This window comes from Maniola jurtina, chromosome 10 (genome assembly GCF_905333055.1).
Source record: "Maniola jurtina chromosome 10, ilManJurt1.1, whole genome shotgun sequence".
NCBI lineage: Eukaryota > Metazoa > Arthropoda > Insecta > Lepidoptera > Nymphalidae > Maniola > Maniola jurtina.
Genome location: NC_060038.1, coordinates 9089321 through 9115700, shown reverse-complemented (window position 1 = coordinate 9115700; position 26380 = coordinate 9089321). Strand labels below are relative to the sequence as shown.

General features: G+C 36.1%; 1 protein-coding gene and 2 long non-coding RNA genes across 6 annotated transcripts in view; 2 read left to right on the top strand and 1 right to left on the bottom strand.

The window, feature by feature from the left end:
- Positions 1-10391, top strand: part of LOC123868853 — a 26537-nt gene extending 16146 nt beyond the window's left edge. Inside the window, exons 1-5 of one of the 3 annotated variants that reach the window (XM_045911496.1) lie at positions 178-183; positions 4382-4391; positions 7965-8036; positions 8535-9653; positions 9765-10391. In XM_045911496.1, coding sequence (XP_045767452.1) covers positions 8558-9653; positions 9765-10033 — 1365 coding nt within the window. In that variant the 5' untranslated portion in view covers positions 178-183; positions 4382-4391; positions 7965-8036; positions 8535-8557 and the 3' untranslated portion in view covers positions 10034-10391. Of the gene's footprint in view, positions 1-177; positions 184-4381; positions 4392-7964 lie in introns of those variants that run through there. The other 2 variants (XM_045911495.1, XM_045911497.1) reach the window with 2 other exon arrangements.
- The window catches only part of LOC123868857, a 32193-nt gene continuing 13516 nt past the window's right edge, over positions 7704-26380 (top strand). For both annotated transcript variants that reach the window (XR_006796745.1, XR_006796744.1), the window contains exon 1: positions 7704-7856. This is a non-coding gene — a long non-coding RNA (uncharacterized LOC123868857). The remainder of the gene's footprint in view (positions 7857-26380) is intronic.
- Positions 10008-26380, bottom strand: LOC123868856. Its single transcript, XR_006796743.1, has 4 exons — positions 26369-26380; positions 16746-16752; positions 14711-14719; positions 10008-10510 (listed from the first exon to the last, which is right to left on the bottom strand). It is a non-coding gene; the product is annotated as an uncharacterized LOC123868856 (long non-coding RNA).

Here is a 26380-nt window from a genome sequence, read left to right as displayed (position 1 = left end):
CATTAATTAATTTATTAATCTTTGGCACACCTTTATACCTAAGTACATATTATTGTGAATGGAAGCTTGATAAACACTAAGTGCGTCATAACAACTTAGTAGGTACCTAGGTATGTTCCTACCAAGTAGCTAAATAATTAAGTAGGAAAATCCGCGCTGTCTTACTTTTCTTGAAAGCAATTTGTTGTCTCTAGCTAAATAGGTATTTCGCCTATTGTATTTTCCAACTTTGTCTACGCTGGGTCACTCAAGAGAAGTATCCCTGTTCTGGTGTAAGACTACTAGTCTTAGGCCATAAATCTAATGGGTTTAAATTTTACTTAAACGACGTAAAACCTAGGCAATTCTCGACCTCTTCTTGGGTATGGAAATTTCGAAATTATTTTTCTCACCTTGTCATACGAATTCAGCCGTTTATACAAATTAAGACCACCCATAAGTAAACATACAAAAGCAGAGTTAATTTCGCCGTACACATTATCAGCAAATAAATCGCGTTTTATAATCATAGATAGTACCTAGTACTTACTTAATTAGTAGTATGAGGGTCCCTTGTACGCAGGTAACCATGCGTTACCCGTACGTACCTAAGCGCTAAAGGCTTGGAAAGACAACGAGCGACAGCAACATTGTGCAACGCAATCGTGACTAAGTATCCCAGCACCTAGAAGTTGTGAGCCTGCGAAAACGATAACAGTTTTTACTATAGTGGATTTGTTTTTGAGAAGGTAGATTATCTTAACCAAATAACTTTTAGAATAAATATTTAGTAGTATTATAAATATACTTATAATAGTTACCGAACCCTCTTGGGCGACACGACGCGCTCTTGGTCAGTTTTCTTTTTTCTGCCAGTTGGATGAAAATTTATTATGAATATAATATTATGATTTATAATATGAACAAAAAAGTTATTAAGTATTATTTGAGAAACCCCTACCTACCTACTGAGGTTGCATAATAGAACCCTGCACCATTAGAAGATATCCTCTCTATCTAGCATTTTTGCTAACCAACATGAGAATTTTATCGTATTTTAAATTGAATTAATCTCTATATTAAAGAACGGTTATGTAGCGGTCTTATAACAATCAAACTTAGATAAAGATAAAAATGCAATCAGACGACATTAAAACTGATAAGTAGAAAGATAATACCTACTTAAATATTTGTGTTTTAAAAATTGCAATGCGAATTATATACAAAGTAAGTAACCTAAACATAGGTATTGAACAAGTGCTATTTGAGCGCACAGTGTTTTCCAAAGTAGGTAAGGAAGTAATCTTAGGTACTTACTACCTACCTAGGTAAAAAGAATACCAAAACGTACCTATGTAAGTAGATCCTACTTTTAATGGACCTCTTCCATATTATTTAAATTAACACATAGGTCACTTGTCTATGTATACTTAAATTATTTATTTATCATCGATTAGCGCTAATATGCGCAAATTTTTCTTTCCAATACTTACCTAATACCTAACGTAATAGCGTAGCGGTTTGATGGTGACCTAATAAGATCATATTGTATTGTATTTGAGAATGAAAAACTATGCAATGGAGTTTTTATCTAGATAAATAATACGGACTCTATTAAATAGACCTCATAATAGATAGGCTGGCATATGTTATTATTAAATGTGTTATTTTAACTAAAATATAATAAAATATCATTTATGATATAATGAGTAAAAATTAAAAATGTAGATGCCTAAAAATTAATGAATGTTTAATTAAGTTAATTACGCCTCCAAATTTAAATCCTCCGGTAAGTAATAAGACTTCTTAAAATAAATAAATCCAATGCTTTATTTGGAAAAAAAAAGGATTTGAGAATCACTGACGGTAGCTATTGTTAGCTGTTATCAAGCCGCCTGTGAACGCTCCGAGGCGTTGTTTATAAGGTTTTAATTGCTCGTTTTTGTTATATTGCTTTATGGATGAGACACGGTTCACCCAATTATCCTAATTGCTCGGTATCTATGGTTTTTGAATGGAATACAATTTACATAATGTATCTAATATAAAAACCACTTGGAGTTATATCTAGGTAAGTGCTTTAGTGTTAGGTAAGTAGGTAAGTACTTACTTATATCTTTATGTTTGTCAGTCTATTTTGACGCTCTTCTTCCACAGACACAACTTATTTAAGTAAGTACCTACTTCATTATGAATCACTTTTATCATGCACATATGTAAGTGTAAGGGTGTTTGTGCACTCATTCGTATTCGTTTTCGTAAAACTACAATTCGTAGTGGCCGTCAAATGTACGTACGCTGAGTGCACTAATTTGGTTCGTATTTAAATATACCTATGGATCCGTAAAATACGAATCAAATGAGTGCACAAGCTTATTGTACGTTATGTATGACGGCCACTTCGAATCGTATTTTTACGAATACGAATCGAATACGAATGAGTGCACAAACAGTCTTTTTGGAACAAGTAACAACGTAGGTTACTATAAAAGCTTTAGAAGCACCGCTCTTCACTTCTCCATTCTAGTGGCACCGGTGGAACACACATTAGGAGGATATCAATATTGTTCCATGTCAATAGTAGAGGTAGGTACCTAGATACTTGTCTTGTAGTAGGTAAGCCACGCTGAGAGGTGTAAGATCAGCTGAAAGACTTGGCGGCAATTAGCGGGATTTGCAAATATCAGTGTGTTTCAACTCATGCCAGTGCGCAGGCTTTATTTTAAGTACCGTTAGCAGATACCTAAATAGAAACTCATAATTTAACACTCTTTTTATTTCTACCTCTTTTTAATAAAATTACAAGGTAAAATCGTATAGATATAGAGACTCAATTGAACGCCTTCTATTTCAATGCAAGGAAGACCACCCTAGCGCAAGGAAGATCTCTAATACGATGGAGAGTAAAAATCAAATCTATATGAGCTTTAGCGTGCCTTGCATGTGTGGACTGTCTTCGAACGTTGAAGTTCGAACTGGCAGGAGTGGCATGGTCCTGACTCCTGAGGCGATTTAAATCTGCCCTTCTATCGTCATTATGACAAGGATTATCTCACGACAGTCTCAATGGCACAGTGATGAATGCTGTGGTCTCATAAGTGAGAGGTCCCAAGTTCAATTCCTGACAGGGAAATTATTGGTTTATAATTTCTAAATTGTCTCTGGTCTGGTGGGAGGTTGCAGCCGTGGTCTTTACTACCCCACCGGCAAAGCTGTGCCATCAAGTAAAAGATATGATGCCGTGTAGGAATGGATTTAATAAAACTTGACCATACCCCTTTCAAGTTAGACCGCTTCCATATTAGACTGCATTATTACTTACCACTAGATGAGAGGGCTAATTTTTAATTTAATTAGTACGATGACGATTAGGTAAGTACATCACGCATGTTTCTTATTTTCTAACTGTACCTACGTAGTGAAGGCAAGTTGCTTTGTGTTAGATAGACACATGGAAAATTGAAGTCAATACACTCAGGAATGTGGCGCGAGGAGCCCGCAATCCTTGCGTGTATGTGCAGAACGTCTGTTTGCTTAACACTCTAACGGCTTTAATTAGAAATTCCCTCATGGAAGGGAACCTAAAATACTTTTACTTAACTTCTACTATATGATGCCCGTGACTTCATCCGCGTGGATTTAGGGTTTTGAAAAATCCCGTGGGAACTCTCTGATTTTCCGAGATAGTAAGTTGCTTACGTCCATCCTCGGAATGTAAGCTATCTCTATACTTATTAAAATCGGTTGAACTGTTGGGCCGTGAAAAGCTAGCAGACAGACAGACACACTTTCGCATTTATAATATTATACTTAGTATGAATATGGAAGTATGGATAAGTCTATTGTAAGTTGGAATAAAACAAGAGAGGAAGACCATAGGCATCTAAAGCTGACTAGTTAGTTAAGTAATTTCCTAAATAGCATTAGGTATTAGGTAGGTATGTGTTCATAGTTTCAAGCTAAGTTCTTACCAGTGAGATGACTCCCAGCGGCTCATGCCCAATGGACCAAAGTATAAGAAGATAATGGGAACTGGAGTGGTTGGCAGTGTGCTTACAAAAAAGCATAGGTATGGTTAGATGTAGGGATCATTTTTTGATAAAATTGAGGCAAGAAACATAAAATGATATAAATAAATAAATAAATAAATAAATCTTTTTGATAGGATATATATAAAGCATAAGAAGTCCATGCATAAGAATTAGACTGCTCTTCAAGAACAGCAATTACCTAAGTAGGTACACGTACCTATAAGTAAGTATATGAGAATCATCGTAAACGAATAAGGTGAAATGTTTATAGATAGAAACACTACCAAAAATGTTGGTAAGCAGGTAAGGACCTACAACCTACCTACTTATGTAGTGTGTGGCCAGCGGTACTTGAAGCACATATTAAGTAGGTACCTATAAGTAAATACTGTAACGCACCATAGAATAGGATCATCATTGAAACAGCATCTCGTATTATTGGGGCTTCCAACATTAGGTAGGTACACCTAATCATAAGATTTATGCTGTGGTGGTATTAAAACATTCTTGCATGGAAAACATACCTACATACGTAAAGCTTACCTACCTACCTACCTACCTACTGACTCGTTCTTAAAAGCGTCGTTTATTGTTGAACACTAATAAATTTACTCAACCGGGAACAAAGTTTGAGACATCGAATAAAAGCATGTTCGTAAGAGTCATAAAGCACTAATGAGTAATATTTTTTAACAAACCGGTACATTCGTTACCAATTATTTATTGTAATTTATTATTTGTACCAACGGATTACCGTCCCACATTGAAGTGGCAGTAAAACATTAATTAAGGATACAAACACAGTGACGCACCTATGTGGGGCACGAGTCCTATACATCCCAGTATCATTATTTGCAACGATTTATAATTATTATTATTAATCATAAATCATGAGCGTAGAGATAAACCTTGCATTACCAGTCTAAGTATAGAATCGTTACAAGAGCGCAGTTGGAATAATTACTGTCCACTACTGTCCACCTCAAAGCCTAAGAAGATTAATTGTCATTTAGCCAAGTGACAATTTTTACTTATATACCTACCTATAAGTCTATGTTAGATAGGTATCTACCTGATCATCATCACCTTCAGAATGAGGGGTTTGGCTATAGTCTACCATTCTGGCCTAGTGCGTATTGGTAGACTTCACATACTTAATTTTGAGATAATTATGAAGAATTTTGACATTAGGTATGCGGATTTCCTCGCGATATTACCTATTCTTTACCGTTGAAGCAAGTGTTAGGTAGGTAGGTAGGTACCTTAATTAATTTAATATCAGATACCTACATACCTACTATTTAACTTACACACAGATCAAGATATCAAAAAAAAAAGTAAGTAGGTAGAAGATTAATTAGGATTATGGGAACTTTTAAAAATAAGTTACGTAGGTACTACGTAGGTAGGTACCGAAGTATGTGCCGTTATTTGCAATAAAAAATCGCTAATCAAGATTGATGAAAACATGCTAATTTAAGGCCACTTTATAAATCACGTAAACCGATTTATTATCGAACCTATTGGTCAGTAGGAATAACCAATATTTATTGGTTAACCATCATAAATTAAACAGTAAATTATAAAAGTTTTTTATTGTCGTGCTGCATTCAGTTTTAAAACTTTAAAAGTAAGAGTTGATTGCCTCACTTTAGCACCCTCTACTTATCAAGTGGAAGATTGTGGTGTTCGGTCGGCTACAGTGCTAAAAGCATTCCTAAAGATCATGGACTTGACTGTTTCCTTTTGTTTTAAAAGTAATTTACTTACTTGTGATTCTCTTAATGGTGTACCTAACCTACGAGTACCTACTGTACGGCGACTCCTAGCCCTTGGGGCTCTGAGCTTGCATTGGTTAGACATTTCGGCAATAAGTACTTATTAGCCTTACACCTTGGATGAGTTACGGGTTGATTCATTCAAGGTCTACTTGTACCAATTTTAATAAATAAGTAGGTAAGTACTTATACATATAGGTATAGTAGGTGCTTATTAACAAATATCTACTAACACAATCCATACTAATATTATAAATGCGAAAAGGTGTAGACTTACCTACGTCTACATTTTAGCTTTTCACGTCTCGTTCGATAAACCAACCAATTTTAAAGAAAGATAGCTTGCTTTCCGGAGACTAATATAGGCTACTTTTAATATCGTGGAAAATCTAAACTTTATGCTACAAAAAATTTAAGTGTCACATTCGCTAGAATATTTAATTCTTACAATTCTCAATTCCATTGTTTGGTATGAGCTTTCAACAGATATTTTACCTCACTGCATTCATTTGCCTATTATTATTATATGTAAAACCAAACTCTATTAAATCAGACTTTATTCTCTATTTGAGTAGTTTCAGGTCGAATTGGATTGTTTTTCTATTCCCGGTTGGATTTATTTCAACTTTTATTGTGTCTCGAATCCCTGTCGTAAACTTTAACACCGAGACCGGCTACCGCAACCTCCTCTGCCTCTCTTTGTGCTTTTTGTGAGCTTTCTTATACCTAAGTTCTCGTAAAAACTAAATCAGTAGGTAGGTACTTACTTAGTAGGTACCTACTTAGGAATTAGGATATTTTGACTGCCTGCCTATATTGTCTATTCTACTAAGTATTTCCAGAATAACTTGACTTCCAACTCTTTAGATTTTAACCAAACTAGGCTTCCAGTTTTCGTCTTCCAGCTTCCAGCTTAAGAAAATCTGAACCTGTCTAGTTATCTACTAGGCACTTACTACTGTTGACTTATGGTAAGCCACTATTTGAGACTAACTCTTACTTATTAAAGTTTTATTTCTGAAAATCAGATAATCATGATCACAATGAAAATGAACACTGATAATTTCAAGACGAACAGCAACAGTTCAGAAACTAAAAATTTATAACACCCCCGACAAGTGAAGGTTTCAGTAACTAGAAAAGAGCTGATAACTTTCAAACGGCTGAACCGATTTTCTTGGATTATAACTAAGAACACTCTCGATCAAGCCACCTTTCAAACAAAAAAAAAACTAAGCAAATTAAAATCGGTTCATTAGTTTAGGAGCTACGATGCCACAAACAGATACACAGATACACTAATACACAGATACACATGTCGAACTTATAACACCCCTCTTTTTGGGTCGGGGGTTAAAAATGTAAACATTTAGATATATCCGAATATCTTCGGGCGAACGCCTTTGTCGCCTACCTGTATATAGGTACCTTATATAGGTGTTAACGACATTTTAACTGGATTGTTCCCCAACTAATCTAATAGATTACCTATCAAAGTTAAAAAATACAAGCAAAGTCTGCTGAATGTTTACTTTAGCACCCAATTCGACACATCATGCCTCTGTCCCAAAACAGAGAACAAACAAACAACGCCAAAAGGCAAAGGGTTGCACAAAAAAGGCCAATTCGGTAGTCGTCTTGTAAAAACCTCTTTTGCATGCCGTAGCGTAAATATTTATCCTAACAATAGTGGAAAGGAAGCGTGACAAACAATCACAATATGCCCCCAGTTGGCTTTCACTTTCGATTTTTTCTATTTTTAGGAAACCCTTCCATAAACGCTACTGTTGGCGATACTCATTTGCATAAGAGTGTACAAAACAATAAAACACCAGTTTATTTGAACGCGAAAAGTGAAAACGGGGTTCAAGGTGATTACAAGGAGTTATTGGTCAGTATATGTTACGGTGTCTCTTGTACAAGACGTGAATGGTGTAATAGAATGTTGCGTTTACATCTAAAGTATCCTTTTATGTTGCAGTTCATTAGCAAATATCGTGAGAGAAGTTTAGACCTACTACAGATTTCCACTTGAAAGATAAATTATGCCGCATCGATATCCTTTAATGTGAGTACAGTGTTATCCTCCTTAAAAGTCATGTTTTTATTGGAATTAAGTTTGTGTAGTACCTACGTTTGAGTATGATCGTAGACAGAACCTATCTTTTGCTTATAGTCGGCGCGGCGAACCTTGATCCCTATGACAGTTCGTGTTAGTGATGGGTCGTGTCTTTGGTCGTATCGATAATATTTTTTTTAGACAAATGCGTGGCTTGCATTCAGCCACGTTGGTAAACATGTTTTAAAAAATATTATAATGTGCATTTTTAATGTCCATTATGTTGTTGTATTAATTTAAGATTTTTGGAATAGATTAAGTAGGTAAGTAAAACGAAAGTTTCCAACCTTGTTATTTTCTAATAATGTTTAAACCGGTAAACACGTTTTTGCTATATAAGTAGGTATATATTTTATCATGAAAATGAATGTTCCCCATTTATTTATTTTGTCTGAAAAAATTTTGTTACTATAACCTACAATAGGCTATAATAATATTATAGGATATTTTTAGATATAGCCACACTATTTGGTCGGTCACTACGACGCGTCGCGTGCGATCGCTCGGCGGCCGGCGCCCGGCGCTCGCTTCTTCAGTACGAGTGCTAACGCCTTGTATGCGCCACGTGTTTTTTGTTATCGGAGTGTTAATCTACTTGTTATTACTGTTTTTTGTTTTTGTTGCTGTTTTGTTATTGCTGGTATTAAAAAATGCCGAAAAGAGTACGAAAAACTGTACTCAACAGTGAAACGCGGGAGTTTGTTGTGCGTTTGCGAGATTACTTTGCTCGTGAACAACAAAATGGCGGCCCTTTGTTGCCACTTGACAACGTACGCGACCGTGTTGCTGATGCTCTAGGGATTGGCAAGGCTACCGTTTCCCGAATCACCAAGGAAAAGTTCGGCGAATCATCGATGGAAGAGAGGAAACTCTCAACTCCAAAGAAGAAAAAATGTAATAGGGTACATCCCGTCACCAGTGCAGATGACTTCGACATGGCTGCGATACGTAACCATATTTACGGCTACTACTTCCGAGGTGAACTGCCGACTTGTAAAAAGTTATTGACGTCGCTGAAATCAGCCAGTTTATTTAATGGCAGTATGACTTCGCTCAGAGTAGTCATAAAAAAATGCGGATTTCGGTATGGGAAGTGTGACAAAAGAAAAGTGTTAATGGAGCGTAAGGATATAGCATTGATGAGGTGTGATTTTCTACGAAAAATAAAGAAAATAAAGAATTGGGACAATGTGGTCTATCTGGACGAAACGTGGCTTAACGCCAATCACACAGTCTCCAAAACATGGACAGACGATACAGCAAAATCCTGTATCAAAGCTCCTGAAGGCAAGGGCCAGCGTTTGATTATCTGCCACGCTGGTACAGCCAAAGGTTTTGTGCCTAATTGCTTGTGGGCCTTCAAATCAGTCAAAACTACAGATTATCACGAAGAGATGAATTTTGAAAATTTTAAGCAATGGTTCATAAAACTTTTGGATAATCTGCATGAGCCCCACCATATTTTGATGGACAACGCCCCATACCATTCCGTACAAGTAAACAAACCACCCACCAGCAACAGTAATAAAGGTGAAATACTAGAGTGGCTGCAACGCAATGGTGTGGAGGCTGACAGTCAACTGTTAAAAAAAGAGTTGGTCAGATTATTAAACTTACAAAAACTCCAAACAAAGCGGACATATTTTTTGGATGAAATGGCAAAATCTAAAGGTCACACAGTGATTCGGTTACCGCCATACCACTGCCAATATAATGCCATTGAGATGATATGGGCGCAAATCAAAGGTGGGTGATTTGTATTTATTTTAACTTTTATGTACAAATTACATATTATGTACTTTTGCTTCAATCTCACTCTTTTACTTTGCATCATACTCAAAATAAATATTGTTTCAGGTTGTGCAGCCAGGCTTAACACCACTCCGCCATTTACAGCCAATAAAATGCTGATATTATTAGAAAAAGCTTGTAGTGAAGTGACTCCGGATAATTGGAGGAAAGTCGTAGAAAAGACCAAAAAACTTTGCTACGATGATTGGGATCGAGATGTGCGATACGACACTCTTGAAGATCAACCATTATTGATAAATGTAGGTGACAGCAGTTGCAGTTCAGATTCCGAGTCTGAGACGCAAACACTCATGTCATTATCAGATTCAGAATAAAATACAGAGTGTAACAAAAGTAAGTGATAAAACTTTAGAGTGTGTAGTGTCCCTTATATAGAGTTCACTGGCAAAGTAGCAGCGCTAAAAGCAAAAAATTTTCACAAATTTTTTTTTTATAATAATATTATAGGATATTTTTAGATATAGCCACACTATTTGGTCGGTTACTACGACGCGACGCGCGCGATCGCTCTTGCCGATATCGATACTTGCCGCCCTAGTCGATAATGGTCACACGACGTAAGTTTTGCAGGACGTAAACATAAATTCAGATTGAGATAACTTCTTGTAAATGTTAAGAATTGTTAAAAATATCAACGGAATATCATTTCTAATGGTATAAAGCTACGTAAAATTTATAAATGGCATTTTTAGACGCCCCCAATATGATCCCAATTTAATGGTGACGCCACTACAATGTTATATCGTGACATTAGCTGTCAGTGTCATAGGGATCAAGGTTCGCCGCGCCGACTATAGAAGAAAAGCATTCGTTCCGATGTGCCAAAGAAGTCGTTAGGTAACAGCTAGGTATGATCTGGTGACTTTCTACATGTGCTCTACCTCCTGCTGATATTTTTTTTACTATTAATACTGTTACAAATCGATAGACAGATACTCTGACGTCAGTTTTATTGAACCAAACAGCTGATTGGACGTCATTGGCCTTATTTTACGATACCACCACTATACTTCACAAATTAGTCAAACGTTAACTCGGGATGAATTGCTCGTGGGTGCAATAAACACCGTTCCGATGATCGTGTATGCATTTTTAAAGTAATTTCAGTTGTAGAGCTTAAAACTAAAGCAATAAAGACCAATTTCGTAGATAATTAGTTCTTCATTTTATTACACTTTGATTTTGATGACTGCGTCTAGCAAAGATCTGTTACTAAGCTATGCACACACGATATGTTTGCACGTATCGTTACATCATTTTGAGCTGGCTTAGCGAACTTGTTCCAACATTTAGTGTATATGGGACTTTAGGGCCAGTATTGGTTATCAAATATTTGTTTATTGGCCATACTTTTGAGCGGCGGCTTTACTACGACACTTCGCAATTACGCCAAGGTGTTAGTGTACCGTTGACAATATTGGTTTAGCAGCCGACTTTGTTCTCACTTTGCTTAATGACAAGTTAATGACTCTCAAATCTATTACCAGTTAAGTAACTACAAGCAGTTGAACCGTTTAAATTATATTGATTTGTACTTTCATTGCAACTAAGTACAAAGTGAGATACAGTAGTCCGACGCCTTTGATCTCGTGGTAGGTAAATGATGAACACGACAACCCTTCAACATAGGGCCCTAACTACGTAGGCCAGTTTGGTTTGGATCGCAAATTATAGTCCCATACTTAGGCACTTACCGCACGATTTCTTTGTCTAGACGGGTTCGCTGAACCTCTGTAGGTACTTACGAGTAGATACCTACTACCTATGCATCTTATATCATCTGTGCCTGTTGCGTATCTCAGTAGGTACTTATGCATGTAAATAGTCGTTCTACACTAAGCAGGTAGGTACCTACGCAAAATATCCTGATAAAACACATACTTTGGTGACAAACCAAGACTTCATCACAAGCACTGAGCTAGACCACGTGTAGATATGTCTAATCCATACTAATATTACAAATGCAATAGTGTGTCTGTTTGTCTATCTGCTAGTTTTAACGGGCCATCAGTTTAACCAATTTTTGGTATAGAGTTAGCGTACATCCCGAGGAAGGCTACTTTTATACCGGAAATCAAAAAAGCACTTAGTCCCACGGGATTATTATAAATCGATAATTACGAGGATGAAGTTGCGGACACCATATATTATTTCTATAATTTAATAACTGCCTTCCTAAGGTCTATCATCCCTTTTCCGTGGATTAAATAAAACAATTTTTGTTCCCATAAACAGAATGTTTTTTACTCAATGCACCATTTTTTAGGTAGGTACCTACTTACCTATCTCATAAGACGCTGAGTCTAGTTAGATATAGAGTTGAAAACTTTATGAAGTGTGCGAAAATAAGCTCACATTCAAAGTCGTCGTATGTGCACTGAAATTACAAACTTACATATTACTTTTTACTTTGTACCTACCTAATCTTGGTTTGAGCCGGCGAATCACGCCTCATTAAAATTAACACTTTTATGGCACAGAACTGGGTCAACAGCCCAAATTATTTGGGCCATAAAGTGTATTTAAAACCACGTCAGCTGGAAGGCTGTTCGACCAGCGGAATAATAGATGCGGTTTGGTTTATAGACGCCTCATATAACTTGGTCGAGCCCACGTTTAGTCTGTTAGTATAATTTGAAACACAACCGAGTGAAGTCAACGTTTATAAATGCTAAACGAAAGTAGGCTATTTAAGAATTAATAAAGTTTGCGTCCTTGGAGTTTACCGCTGGGACCACCAGTCCCTACCACGCGCATCAAATTAGCTCATCAGCGAAGTAGCACGTAAGTGTACAAGAATAACTGTTCATGTGGCAACTAAAATTTTCCGCAGTCTCCTTTGTGTATAAATAATTGTGACATCCTTTATTTTAGTTCTCTAATATTATATAACTTTGAATTTTTTTGAAGTGGATTATGTTCCCAAAATAAATACAATAAGTTGAACCGCAAGTTCCTTTAGATTGCGCCCTTAGGGTGGTCCATCCAATCCAGTTGATCTGCGAACCCGTATGAAATATTCATACAGGAGCTGTTTGGCAAGATCCAAAAGTTGGTAGACCAGGTAGGTCGTCTCTCAATACTTATGTGTTGCGTGGCAGAAAACATTGAAGAATGTTTTATACACCTACACCAATTCATACAATTGAAAAAAAGTAAAGCAAAGTGTCTAATTGACATCTGCAAGTTTTATAGCAATAAAACTTTCAAAAGTCATTTTGCAAAAAATTGCGGAAGTTAAGTACTTACTTACTTTCAGACAGACAGCGAAGTGATCCTGTAAGAGTTATTTTTTTCCTTTTGAGGTGCAGAACCCTAAAAATCAGTATGCCTCACCATCGTACCGTTATCACAAAAAGCTGCAACAGGCACAATCCTCACAGCCTCCTATTATTTACACGCTAGTTTTGCGAGCGGCCGCTGGAACAGACTCAGAAAACAAGCAGCACTATGCAAATACTTTTTGTGTACGTTGTAATGTAAACTTAAACAGAAGGCGTAAGTACTTTTATATTTTATTTTGTAACTTCAAAAGTAGCGCTAACTTAAATAATTAATTATACCTATTGATAGGCATACCTATTACAATTATAGTTGCATGAAAATAACATAAAGTTTATTAGATGAACATATCCGCGCTGGTCGCCTACGATGGGATTTAATTCAATTTAATTTTTTTATTTTATCGAAACACACAGCACAAAAATTAAAACATGACAGGTAATACCTACATATTATAACATAAAATACTCAAACAATAACGGTCTCCAATGAAACATTTTCATCCATTACACAACTAAGTATATGTCCAAAACTAAACAATCGGGAAGGTATACTTAGCAATCGGGGATAAGTAGGACCATTTTGCCTGTTTACTAGTGAAATTGTCAGTGGATGTGCTATGAAGTATGAACACGGGAAGTTTTCTCTATTGTAACGTAGCGCCTAGAAAAGATTTACTTTTTATAAATATTGTGTAGAAGGTTATCTATCCCATCTGTTAAGATACCTAACTTTTACTTTAAACGTGGAAATATCTTGGTAGGTGGAAACTTTTTCTCAAAAAAGCTTACTGCGAACTACTTACGAAGTCTCTAAGTAAAACATACTTAGTAAATCTCTAGGAAACATAAGATGAATCCGCAAATATTGCACAACTAGAGGATGCCCGCGGCTTCGGTTTTTTTTAATCCCGTAGGAACTCTTTAATTTTCCGGGATAAAAAGTAGCCTATGTCTTTCCCCGGGATATATCCCAAGTCTGTACCAAATGCCATTAAAATTGGTTCAGCGGATGGGCCGTGAAAACGTAGCAGACAGACAGACACATTTTCGCATTTAAGTATATAATATTTGTATTAGTATGGATAGATACTTACACACTTAACCACAATCATCGCTTGATGGAAAGTGATGATGGGGCGAGCATTAATTTGTTTATCCTCTAAATTAATTTCAAATGTTACCGGAAACGACAAACCTATAGGTAGGTTGGTACTATTTTACAAGTATGTATAAGGTAGGCAGGTAGGCACAAGTGGAAAAACGTTTTTTTTTTTGTGCTAAGCATAATATTTTATCAGGATTGTGGAGGATGCTGTATCTTTAATCTGGGTGGATATTTTTAAGTCGATAAATTTGAATGTCACTCCACATGTGTATAGGCAGATAAGGCTAACCCCCTCGCCCCTCGTCGACATATCGCCTCGCATAAGGCATCGTAAAATATTATCCTGGTCGAGACATTTATGGCCAGTTTGAAATAGGTGCCGTGGAAACTTTTAGAATATTATATATTTCAAGATAAGCTTACTCTGTAGTGGACTTTTTCATAGGTATTTAGATAGAGTTCCATCAACTCTTATACTTAGGTAAATAGGTAGGTACATCCACAGAGCACTCTAGAATTCCACTCTCTATTATCGTTTCAACATAATTCAAATAATTATTACTGCAAAAGATTGTAATTAGAAAGCTAGCAAAAACGACGACGGATAAGTACTGGTAACATGATATCACAAAAAAAAGGAAAAAATATCCTATATAATAGATATTTTTTAAAAGCTCGCAATGTTTTGCAAATAATACCTATAACATTTGACTGATGCTAGAGGTCAACGAACGTTGCGCAAATAGATACCGCCTACGACATGATATTGACCCTGAGTTTTAGCTATAGGTACATTGCCGGTTTCAAAAATATTAAAACTACAAGTATAACGCAAGTATACGTAGCAATAACCACCTATTATTTATTATTATTATTATTAGCGCTAAGTTTTTGGATTCTAATTACACCCTGTATTAAACAATTATACTTACCTAGATAATTCCGGCATGCATTACAATGCGAATCGCGCTTGCATTACCTACCTAAGTACCTACTCGTAAGTAGGTATAGGTAAATATTAGTTCTTTGGTAGATATAGGTTACATCTGAAAATTTTCAATGGTTAACTTTACCTGATTAATAGGTACTTTACTATTTTTCCACGTAAGTAGGTAAGACAAAAATGTCTTTATGCCAACCGGTGTGTAAAATTTTATTAGTAAGGGCCCCTAAGTATTAGTTAATTTCATAGAGTTAATTAATATAACATTGTTTACTTTAATCTATATTAAAGTTCACCATTAAAATTTCAAAGCCCTTCACCGCTTGTGCACCCAGTTGCTAATGCTATAAAAGTAGAAGTTCTTAATTAGCAGTGTATGCTGTATTAATTAATCCAGTGCGAGTGAAATAAACCGTTTCTTATTTTTCGGCGAATATTTTAAAAGAATAATAATAATTATTAAAAAAAGTTAGAGTCTTTATTGTATGTAGTACCTGCCTGATTTACTTGCATGTACCTACCTACCTACCGTAAGTACCTGTATAAAAATTGTAGGTATCTACCAATCTACAATCGTATCTACCTACCTACTTACGTACGAACTTTATGAAAAAATCTGTATTATGATATGTAAGATCATAATATAATCAGAGAATAAACAATTAGATCACATACACTGACATGGATTTACATTTATATCGCTGAAAAGACATGAATTAAGTATTATAGGTAGATGGATAAGATTATGCCTCTTTTCGGATGCTCTTTGCAGATCTTTTAAGATGCCTGCTTAGGTAGATACTTACATATAATAAGCATTAGCATTTATTAATTAGATTATACTTAATACCTACATACCTACTTAATACATAATTATGATGCAAGCTTGCTGAAATAAATAAATATTATGTGTTAAGAGGGCTCTCTCCGTCACTCGTTTCATACCATTTCATACAATCGTAGTTCCAATTTCATTTGAATATTAAGCAACCAAAGTCCATAAAATTTTGCAGACATATTCTAGAAACTAATATCTATGTCTGTGGTTTTCCAGATTTCTGTTAAAATATTCGGTTTCAAAGTTACGCGGTCTTAAAATTTTCATACAAATCTTTGAGCCCCTGTAATTTTAAAACTACATATTTTTAGAAAAATCTAAAACACCACAGACACAGATATTAGTTTCTAGAATATGTCTGCAAAATTTCATGGACTTTAGTTGGTTAATATTCAAATGAAATTGGAACTACGATTGTATGAAATGGTATGAAACGAGTGACGGAGAGAGCCCTGTTAAGGGTCTTCTGCGTTTTTAGTCACATCATAACAATTACAGACGTAACCATTTACAAGTCATTTCAGTTTGATAAATTGCAATAATTTCACCGTCTCCTTGCGGGTGCATTCATCGGGTCCGCCATGGCTCCCATAAAACGTCACTAATGTCCCGTAATACATCGCGCTCTATATCTTTATTAACAATTCTCTCGCCATAGATTCTTTTCAAGCCATTCACAAAATTTATGTCCAAAGTTACGAGGCTCTTATACAACTTTCCTTTATACTCCACTATTTTACTGAAAACACTGTTTTCTTTATGCGTTTTAATACGCCATATTTTCGTTAAGTGACTCCATACATAGGTACCTATATTACAAAGTTGCGTAGCTATAAAAGAACTAAAAAAATATAACATTGTACCTATATTGTATAGGTACGGTCTATCTCCTTACCTTATAAGTGCGAACATAATCCCCGCTTCAAAGGCGATAGGTATAAATCAACCAAGGCTACATTTTGCATCGTTTGAAGGTTTTACTGTAAGTACATATTTTAGTATCGGATTTATTAAAATTCAACGCGCGTTAAAATATGCGTTATGAAAATAAAGGGGACTACATTGTAGCGCATATCTAAAGACGGCTCATCTAAACCAGTTCTGAGATATCCGAACCTTCATTTACTACCTACGTTATGTATAGTTTGATATATTTTTAGGTAACAATATTTCTTCAGGCACAAAAAGCTGAGTTTAATGGATCGAAACGGAGGGCGGGTGCGACAGAGATTTATCTTTTTCAATATGGTGTGGGAATGAACGATACGAAACCGAACTGTGTTCTCATTTTAACATCCTCAAAATTCTAATGTTCAAGTGGTGCGTTATTTATGGAGTCATGGTAGAACTTAAATGAAAAAGTAAAAAACTATTCCCAATCTCAAAACTGTTTTAATAAATTACCTATGCGAAACAAAGCGGCACTTTTGAATCTTTAGTCTCCTTTTTTCTCTACAAACTATTTTATACGACTAGGGTATACTTACTTATACTTAGATAGATAGGTATGCGTCTACATAGTTAGCTATAGGTAAATTAGCCACATGCCGGAAAAATCTGAATTAGGTACAAGAGAATAATCAGTCATATTATTTAACATTCTTTTTTATTGAATAAGTACCAATCCAACTATGAATTGGGACTCTATTTACAAACTTTGTAGATTAAGTAGGTATAGGTATACCTACCTAAGCGACATAGAAATGATTCATTAAGTACCTATACTTACCTACCCGGTACGAGAACCTTTGATATTTTATTTTCATAAAAAACATTGCATTAAGCTCACGAAAAAAATCTGGATCAGAGGAGAGAGTCAATTCGTTGTGTCCCACGACCGTTATCATTCACTCATTGCCGCCATAAACTCATTAAGCCACATAACCGGCCAATCGAGCTTTCCAATCATGAAATTAAAATTACGTCCCCTTTATAGCCAGCCGTTACGAGCTGCGAAAAAAGGGGGTATAAAAAAGGGGGTATAAATAACACACCTTCGAAGCACGCAGCAGAACCCGAGGGTAGAACTTGTCGTAAATTATCCGCTTATAGCTTCGACCGATCAATAGCATTCATTAAGGAAAAATGTATCCTTTAAACATTTTTCGTGGCGATCGTTCGCGGTTTTACTTTTTGCAACATAAATTACGGCAAGGATAATATGGCTGATGCACTTAACCCGTTGCGTTTGTGTGAATTTATGTCCAGTTCGTAGGTGTGTCTTTTAGGCTGTGTTGTAGATAAGAAGTCCAATTTTTATTTCGAAACTACCTATGTGGTATAACGACTTACGACGCATAGGTAGCTTTTTCGCGTTGGACCACTCACGAGAATGAGGCTAAGATCTAAATAACGTTCCTACTTTTTACGTTACGCTTTCAGAATTAAGTTTCAGTTCAAACAAGACCGATTTATGTCAGCGTTATATACCTACTTAATTAAGTATTAGATAGGTAGGTAAGTACCTACTTAGCCTCGTTTTTTTTCTCTGCGCAAAGTTCACACCATAGATCTCAGATTAGTGTTATCCTAGCGCTTAATATTACTTTGAGCAAATGCTCGTGTGGAAGCGCCGTGGTAACTTATAATATGTACCTACAAACTTTCAAAACTCTATAATTTGAGACCCAGTAGACATTATATCGTGTGAGATGTTGATAGGTTCTCATATTACTGTTTTGAAGAAGAAAACATAGCAATTCCTTACCTTTATAAAAATCTATTCTATTCTGTTCTATTCTTAGTACTTAGCAGTGGCGAAAAGTCCATGTAACCCGATTCCCATCGGCTTCCCTTTAAGAATTGGCATATAATGTACGCACTTACTACTTAGTGACAAATGTAGGGCAAAAGTTCGATTATCAAACCAAACTAACTACTAGGCTACCAAAGTAAATGATACTACGGTACTGTGTACGTTTATTTGACGCCTAAAAATTTATAACAGTGTCAGGGTAAATTATCATCAATAGAAAAAAGCTTCGATAACCCGTAAACATACCGGCTTGCTGCTTAGCATTCCATCTCTTTCATTTCCCTAGGAAGCGAACAAAGTCTGTCTCGCTCTGCGGTGGCCAATATGGAACCACCAATTAAATGTGGCCCCGGAACGAATACAAATTCGCCTCTCTGACAGGTCAGATAAATATGGTTCATAAGCCGATGCAAACCGGCTTATCATACCTTAAAATTAAATATTTTATTTACACTGCTATTTTAACAGGTACCTGCTACATACTACTTTTCTGTTTTTAAGGGTGATTTAACACAATCGTTTACCTACGTGAAACATACATGCGTGCTTGAATTCAAAGTTTAGTGATTGTTTGATTTTGATAAAATAACAAATTGAGGTTAGCGATTTTTAATAACTAATAAGTGTAAGTTAACGGTAGGTAATTTAGTTTGAGTTTGTTTAGTGTATGTGTTAAACTGAAGACTAAAATTGTTATAGTTTTCAATTCCATATGGGTTAAGGGTGTATTTAACAAAGCAAGCAAGGATGTATATCACAGCTATATTAAAAGACTTTTTTTCAAAGCCACCGAGGTATTCAAAATATTAGTGCTTTTTATATTATTAATGGTAAAATTGGGTCTTTAATCACCATATATAAACATCAGTGACGGCGGTGCTGATATTCTGTTAGGTTAGAACTTTTTTTGCTCCGGCTTCCCTTTTTCAGATCTGCACCCTTCGCCACTGGTACTTAGTCTGGTTGTGGCTGAAATTCAGTCATATCAACTAGTCCTATACCTTCCTATTTTATTTACATTAAAAGCAAAATTAGTATCGGCTTACCCATTATTTCAAAAGATCTATAAACGTATGTGATTGTGTACGTATGTTGACTTAATTATACGAGAGGCAGATGTGGGGGAGCGAGTCCCTTGGAGGGGTCCAACTCCATGCGCCCCGCGCCCGGGCGGATCGATGCAGCTCCCTCGTTCGAGATCGCTTTCTTCAAAACTGTTTCAACCTAAATTAGTAGATACGTAACAAAATATCTACAGGTTCGTCGCAGCAAATTGGTATAAACCGGAATTGGGTCATATCCCTCAGGGATATGGTCAAATCCCGCTAGATGTTAAATCGACGACCCAATTTGAACATTTCATTAAAGAGATCTAGTGATATAATAAAATACTGAGCATACCGATTATAACAGGACACTGAAGGAAAGGAAATGAAGGGCTGATTAATACTTAAATACTTAGATATATTTCACTACGAACAGGTCAAATCGCTGGGTCCTGAAACTTGAGCTTCATTGAAAAAGGATCGTCAGCCATTTCCGGCAAAGCTGAGATGGATCTTATCTACTTATTTTCATTTAGTTACTTACTGAAAAATTCCTACTTATTTAGTAATAATAATCAAATTTTCGATCTCAATTTTAAAAAGACAAGTTGAGAGAAAAAAAGATAAAAAGGTCATTGGCATGGCAGGGTCGTGTAAGCTTTTAAAATCCTACAATTGTACCAATTAAGTCCAGTCGAAAGTGAAACTCACAAACCGGGCCGCAGAAGCGAGTTTTTTTTTTCGGTAGATTTACATATTTATTGGGGCACAGTTTATGGAGGCGACGGAAAAAAGCCTGGTCGTATAATGGACAAAAAGGGTGGCTCTATGTCGAGGACTGCATAGCAAAAGGGTGTATATGCAAAATAGATTTCTCCGTTTTTCCTGCAATAGATAGAAGTCTTAATATAAAAAAATCAAAAAACACGCCTGGTCTGCTAAAAAACGAACCAAAAAAAAAAACATATTTGAAAATGTCGCCATTCAGCCGCTATATTAATTTTTTCAAAAATGTTTAATCAATGTAAATCGGGATAATGTAACGATTTTAACGTTACCCCATTCATCGTAATCTGTTCAGGCACTTAGAAGTTATGAGGGAATAATGTTACTCACATACATAAACACATGTTAAGACAATACAATACAAAGCATTTATTTCTGACTAGCGACCCGCCCCGGCTTCGCACGGGTAGCTTATTACAAGTTTCGTAGGACCTCCAATTTCTTGAAAATAAAATATACCTACTCGTACCTAGTCTATATCATTTAGAAATAATGTAGCTTTATACTGGTGAAAGGATTTTCAAAATCGGTGTAGTAGTTCCAGAGATCACTTCCTACTAACTTTCAAACCTTACCTCTTCATAATATTTAGATTTTCAATTTACAATATTATTTCTTACACGTCATCTCAGTGTGTCCTATAGACACATAGGCCTTATTCAACTTTCTCCTCTCCCGCCTATATCTCCCAATTCTCATACACAACGATCTAATATAGGTACCATACATAAACCCTGAAAACATTAATAGGTACACTGCTTTTTTGGGCAGTAGTGGTTGTGTAACAATCTCCGTACATACTTACTCGTACTTACTTTATAAAGCCTGTACCTACTATTGTGTATTCTGTGGTTCAAATCTAATATTACCTAGAAAGAGACATATTCCAAATATCACCCTTAATAGGTACTAACTATATCAGCTATGCAGTTTTGATTTTATTCACATTTTTGTCCCTCCTGTAAATCTGCACTTTTGTCTATACGCCCTTTTGCTATGAAGCCCTCGTTGTATATTTATTCTGTCGCATCCTTTTTACGTGCAAAAGGACGTGGCTGTTTTTTCGGCACCGGCACATTTGGCGACGCACTTTGCATATAAATATTGGAACGTAAATTCAGCGTCTCACGCAGAATCGGGACACATGTGTGGCGAGGAAAATATTAAAATTGTGAAATAGGGTGTTATAAAGTCATAATGCTGTGGCGAATTGAGATACGAATGGACTGAGATATTTTCTTTTAATATTTAAACCGACTTGAATACGTGATTTGTATCTCCATAATAAATCTATAATAATATTATAAAGAGGTAAAGTTTGTTTGTAGGGGTAATCTCTGGAACTATTGAACTGAATGTGCGAGAAAATTTCTACTCAAACTTTATTTTAGTTAATTTTTTTAATAGCTCCATATTCCTTTCTATATAGGTATTTAGATATAAAAAAATAGAAATATATTTTATTATAAATAAACCTTATACTTACAATGAATTAGGTGGGTATGTAACTACCTGCTTCATTCCTATAAATCCAATTTCCAAGACCGCAGGAAAGGAAATACCTACCCTCGGGGTATCAGTGGGTGCCTCACGAACCCCTTATAAATTAATGCTTACCGTGCCTTCATATAAATTACCCACTCACGGTTGATACCATCAATTTAATCCTTATCTACTATTTAATATAAACACATTATAAACCATTTCAATATTATGTTTAACCAGTTACAGATTTACGCACAGTTAAAGTTAGCTTACAAAGTTCTACGAGAGCCTCAGTTAAGTGACAGATTACTGACGTCACGTCACCATGGAATGTACCAGTAAATCATCAGTAGGCCACTAAACCAGTTCTTTAGTGTTCCACACGAGTGGTGTGGTGCCGTAAGCCGCTATACGGCTATATTGTCCCTCGTAAACTTGTAATTTTGTCGTTACTGTATATCCACGGGCCTATCCAACACGCGGGTTTATCAAGAATGCTTTTAAACCACTAAGATACATTTTTTAGGCTTACCATACTTAGTTTGTGTATGTCAGGAGTCAGGACTTGTCTTAGACGTGAAAAACGAGCCTTGCATAACCTTAGGGCACATCTTAGGGCGCACACACAACTCTGCGGTACTTTGCGATCTCAGAATACAGTTGTCCTGTATTCTGAGTTTTCAATGCGACGACTACGCGCTACCTTTCAGTCGGTGTTCACATTTTGAAAGTTAGAAGAGACAGATTTAAATAGTAAGATAGAAATGTGGAAACATATAAGTAGTAGGTACTTAGGTATTTTTTGTTTTATATTTTTCTTATTTCTCTCAACGTTAGCAGAAGTAGAGAACGTGTAGTAAATATAGCTGTTTTTATCTCTCTGAAACTACGAGTATCTTGCCTTGTACGATTCTGGATGCGACGAAAGTTTTGATTATTCGCATTACGGTGCGACGTCGTTTTCGCAAAGCGTCGTTATATCGCATATTATTATGAAAGCACCCTTAGTGCCCTCTGGCCATTGATTTGAATTTCATGATAATATTTTCCAATAAATTACCTATACTTATAAAAACAGGTAGGTACCTAAGTAATTTAGTACTCTTTATTTTTTTTATTAGTCTAAAGGAGTTAAATTAGAACCAATATAATTTACAGGGCAAAAAGGCAAAAATATTAAAAACTTTTACTGTCGCTAATATCACTTATTCTAAATTACCTAACAGGTATAGATTTTTCCGGTAATTTGAATTCATCTTCTGGCTGTAACAAAAGATACACAGATACACACGTCAAACTTATAACACCCCTCTTTTTGGGTCGGGGGTTAATAAAATCATAGTTATGTAAAAATATCTTTAAATATTCTCCTATTGAAAGCTGCGTGTAAAAGTCATACAATTACAATTTCCGTAGATAAGTACCTACTTACCTACATAATTTTTTTGTATATTTTGTTGATAAAGGTCTACCTACTTATGTCCCCTACCTGATTATGTCCAAGTTTATTTTCTATTTGAATGGAGTTCCTACTTTCTTCCTACTACGAAAGCTATCACATTACAAATATCCCGTCTTTTTCAAACAATATATGACAGTGATTTGTAAGCTCTATCTACTGTCATAAAAGTGTCTGAGTGATCGGATACGTACAATTTATTGGTGCTATGGCCTGTAGATATAACAACATTACCCTTTTTAGTATTAAGTGCACAATGTTAGACTTAGTTAAATTTTATCTATATTCATACGCTAAGAAAATAAATATTAAGTAGTAGTTCGTTCAATCTAGATTGCTATCTTGGTAAAATTGATGACTAAGCAGGTAGGTAGGTATAGGTACATACCTACTTACCTGCTTTTTATTACTTTTTCAGGTACCTAGCAAAAAAAACCAGCCAAGTGCGAGTCAGACGCGCGCACCGAGGGTTCTGTACTCGGGTATTTTTCCTACCTTTTGCACGATAAATCAAAAACTATTATGCTTAAAAATAAATGAAAATCTGTTTTAGAATGTACAAGTTAAGCTTTTTCATGTGATACCCCAGACCCCAGACGGACGGACAGACAGACAGACAGACAGACAGACAGATAAAAAAGTGATTCCATAAGGGTTCCGTTTTTCCTTTTGAGGTACGGAACCCTAAAATGTCTCAAAAAGTGATTTAGGACATCTCGTTGGTCTCCGTTTAGATAGGTAGATATTACTATACCTAATAGGTAGGTACCTACTAATGGACTAAGAGCCAGCGCTTTCTAATAGCTGGCTACTATTCCGAAGAAAATATAAAAAAAAAATAGACTTTATACTTTGATGTAAGATTTTTTACACCTTTATTACCTACTTTCTTACCTGTTACCTCCCAAAGCCACGATCCAAAATTCATAGTCGCTGATCGTTCCTCCCTGTGCTGAAGACAATAGTAGGCAAATAAACTTTCAGCTTTTATAAAATACTTAACGAAGGTGTGGCACGCGCTGGACTCTCTCTCTATAAGCAGCAGCTAGAGTTTGATGGCAGACTGTAGTAGTAGCTAGTACTTAAACCCTCTTATGTTTTTGTCGGTACAAATAGGATAATATTGTCAGGAATAATTCTAAAAGAGTTGTATGAAATTGGGCCTTTTGGTCTGACTAGTCATTTGTCATAGGTCGGTTAAACATAGGTAGGTATTTTCTTAGTTATTGTTATTGGTGTGTTTTAACCCTGTTAAACCTCGATCAGCTTAGCAGATTTACTTAGAAATGTGTAGGTCGGAGGTGGCATCTAATGGGTAGAACAAAAATTAAAAATACCATCATGTTCATTAATCAGCGGATTAGATACACGAATTATTTACGAGCAAAGCTAAAACGTACGGAATTTAATTTCATTAGGGGATTTTAGTGGCACCATGTTGACACCCGCTGCGCTGGATCGGGCAACCCGAACGCCGCGACCCGACGTAATTCATCCGCTGTCAAGTGCCGACCAATAGCGAGGGAGAACGGAATGCGTTCCAAGTTTAAAATGGTGGAGATAATTTCATTGTATATTATTTTGTGACAGGTCGTTATTTGGACTTTTTATCGGTCTCGGCTTTCAATATTTCCTCGAGATCGTCGACCGCATGTTTTGCATCTTTTTAGAGGCTCATTTTTTATCATTTAGGTTGGTTGGGTTATTTATATTTTCCGCTGCTAAGATTCTACATTTTTTACCGATTACGTAGACAGATGGCAAGTCAATAACTCATTCAAATAATGCTTTTAAGAGTAGGTAAGACTTGCGCGTGACTAGAGACTGGGAACGTCAGGTCAGCTACGCTCGTAGGTAGGTATAGCTACGATATACCTACCGGATACAGCGACAATCATCTTAAAGCATGGAATTTGTTAGTGATTATCTCAAATTGTTATACCTACTTACTTAGTGTTAGGTTTTTATGTTTATGTCTAAATATAAGTATGAATCACTATCTTCATCATCATCATCGTCAACCGATAGACATCCACTGCTGCACATAGGTACCTATCTTGTACTGACTTCCACACGCCTCGGTCTTGAGCCGGATGAATCCAGCTCCCTACGTTTCGTTTGATGTCATCTGTCCACGTAGTGTTAGGTCTATCAACGCGAACTTACTCGTACCATTCTAACACATTGGGATCCAAACATTTATCAATTTTTCTAACTATGTAGGACCTACTTACCTACCCTTCGGCTTCATAGCCAGTTGAGCTAGGTGAAACATTGAGTGTAGATCCCTAGGTAAGTACTAAGGTACCTACTTAGGTATAATATGTAGTAGGTATGTACCTACTAACAAGTGTATTAACGGGTTTAAAGATTGCCGTTCTATATACCTAAGTACTTACCTAACTAAGTATAGGTATAATATTATTTCTCCCGAGCAAAGTCAACTACTAAAAACTTCCATAAAACAACAATTTCAAACGGGCCATTTCGCAGGAAAAACAGCATCCCGGGCGGGGTGGGACCCGGGGTGGCCGTGGGAGGGTGCCCAAAGAAGCCTGGTGCTTTATGCCGCGGAATTACGACTTAGACATTTCAAACAATAACTCTTGTCATAAATACGGACCCGATTTCTTCACGCGTCATATCCCCGTTTTTACTTGGCTTGCCCGAATTTATTTTCGCTCCGTTGCTAAACTCTCTTACCTTACCTATTAATAGTTGAGACGAAGGTATACCTATATCCTTGGACTATATAATATGACATAAGTAGGTTGGTAGGTAGACCTACTTACTGCTAGGCTTTAGAATGATGTGGTTAGTCCGGCCTATCGGAAAAGTCTACCGTGATCTGTGAAGCTATAAGTACTTACTTATAAGTACAAGCGTAAGCATAATATGCTTAGTATATAGATATATGCTCTGCATTTGGACTGCAAGTTAACTACAACTTTATAAATGAA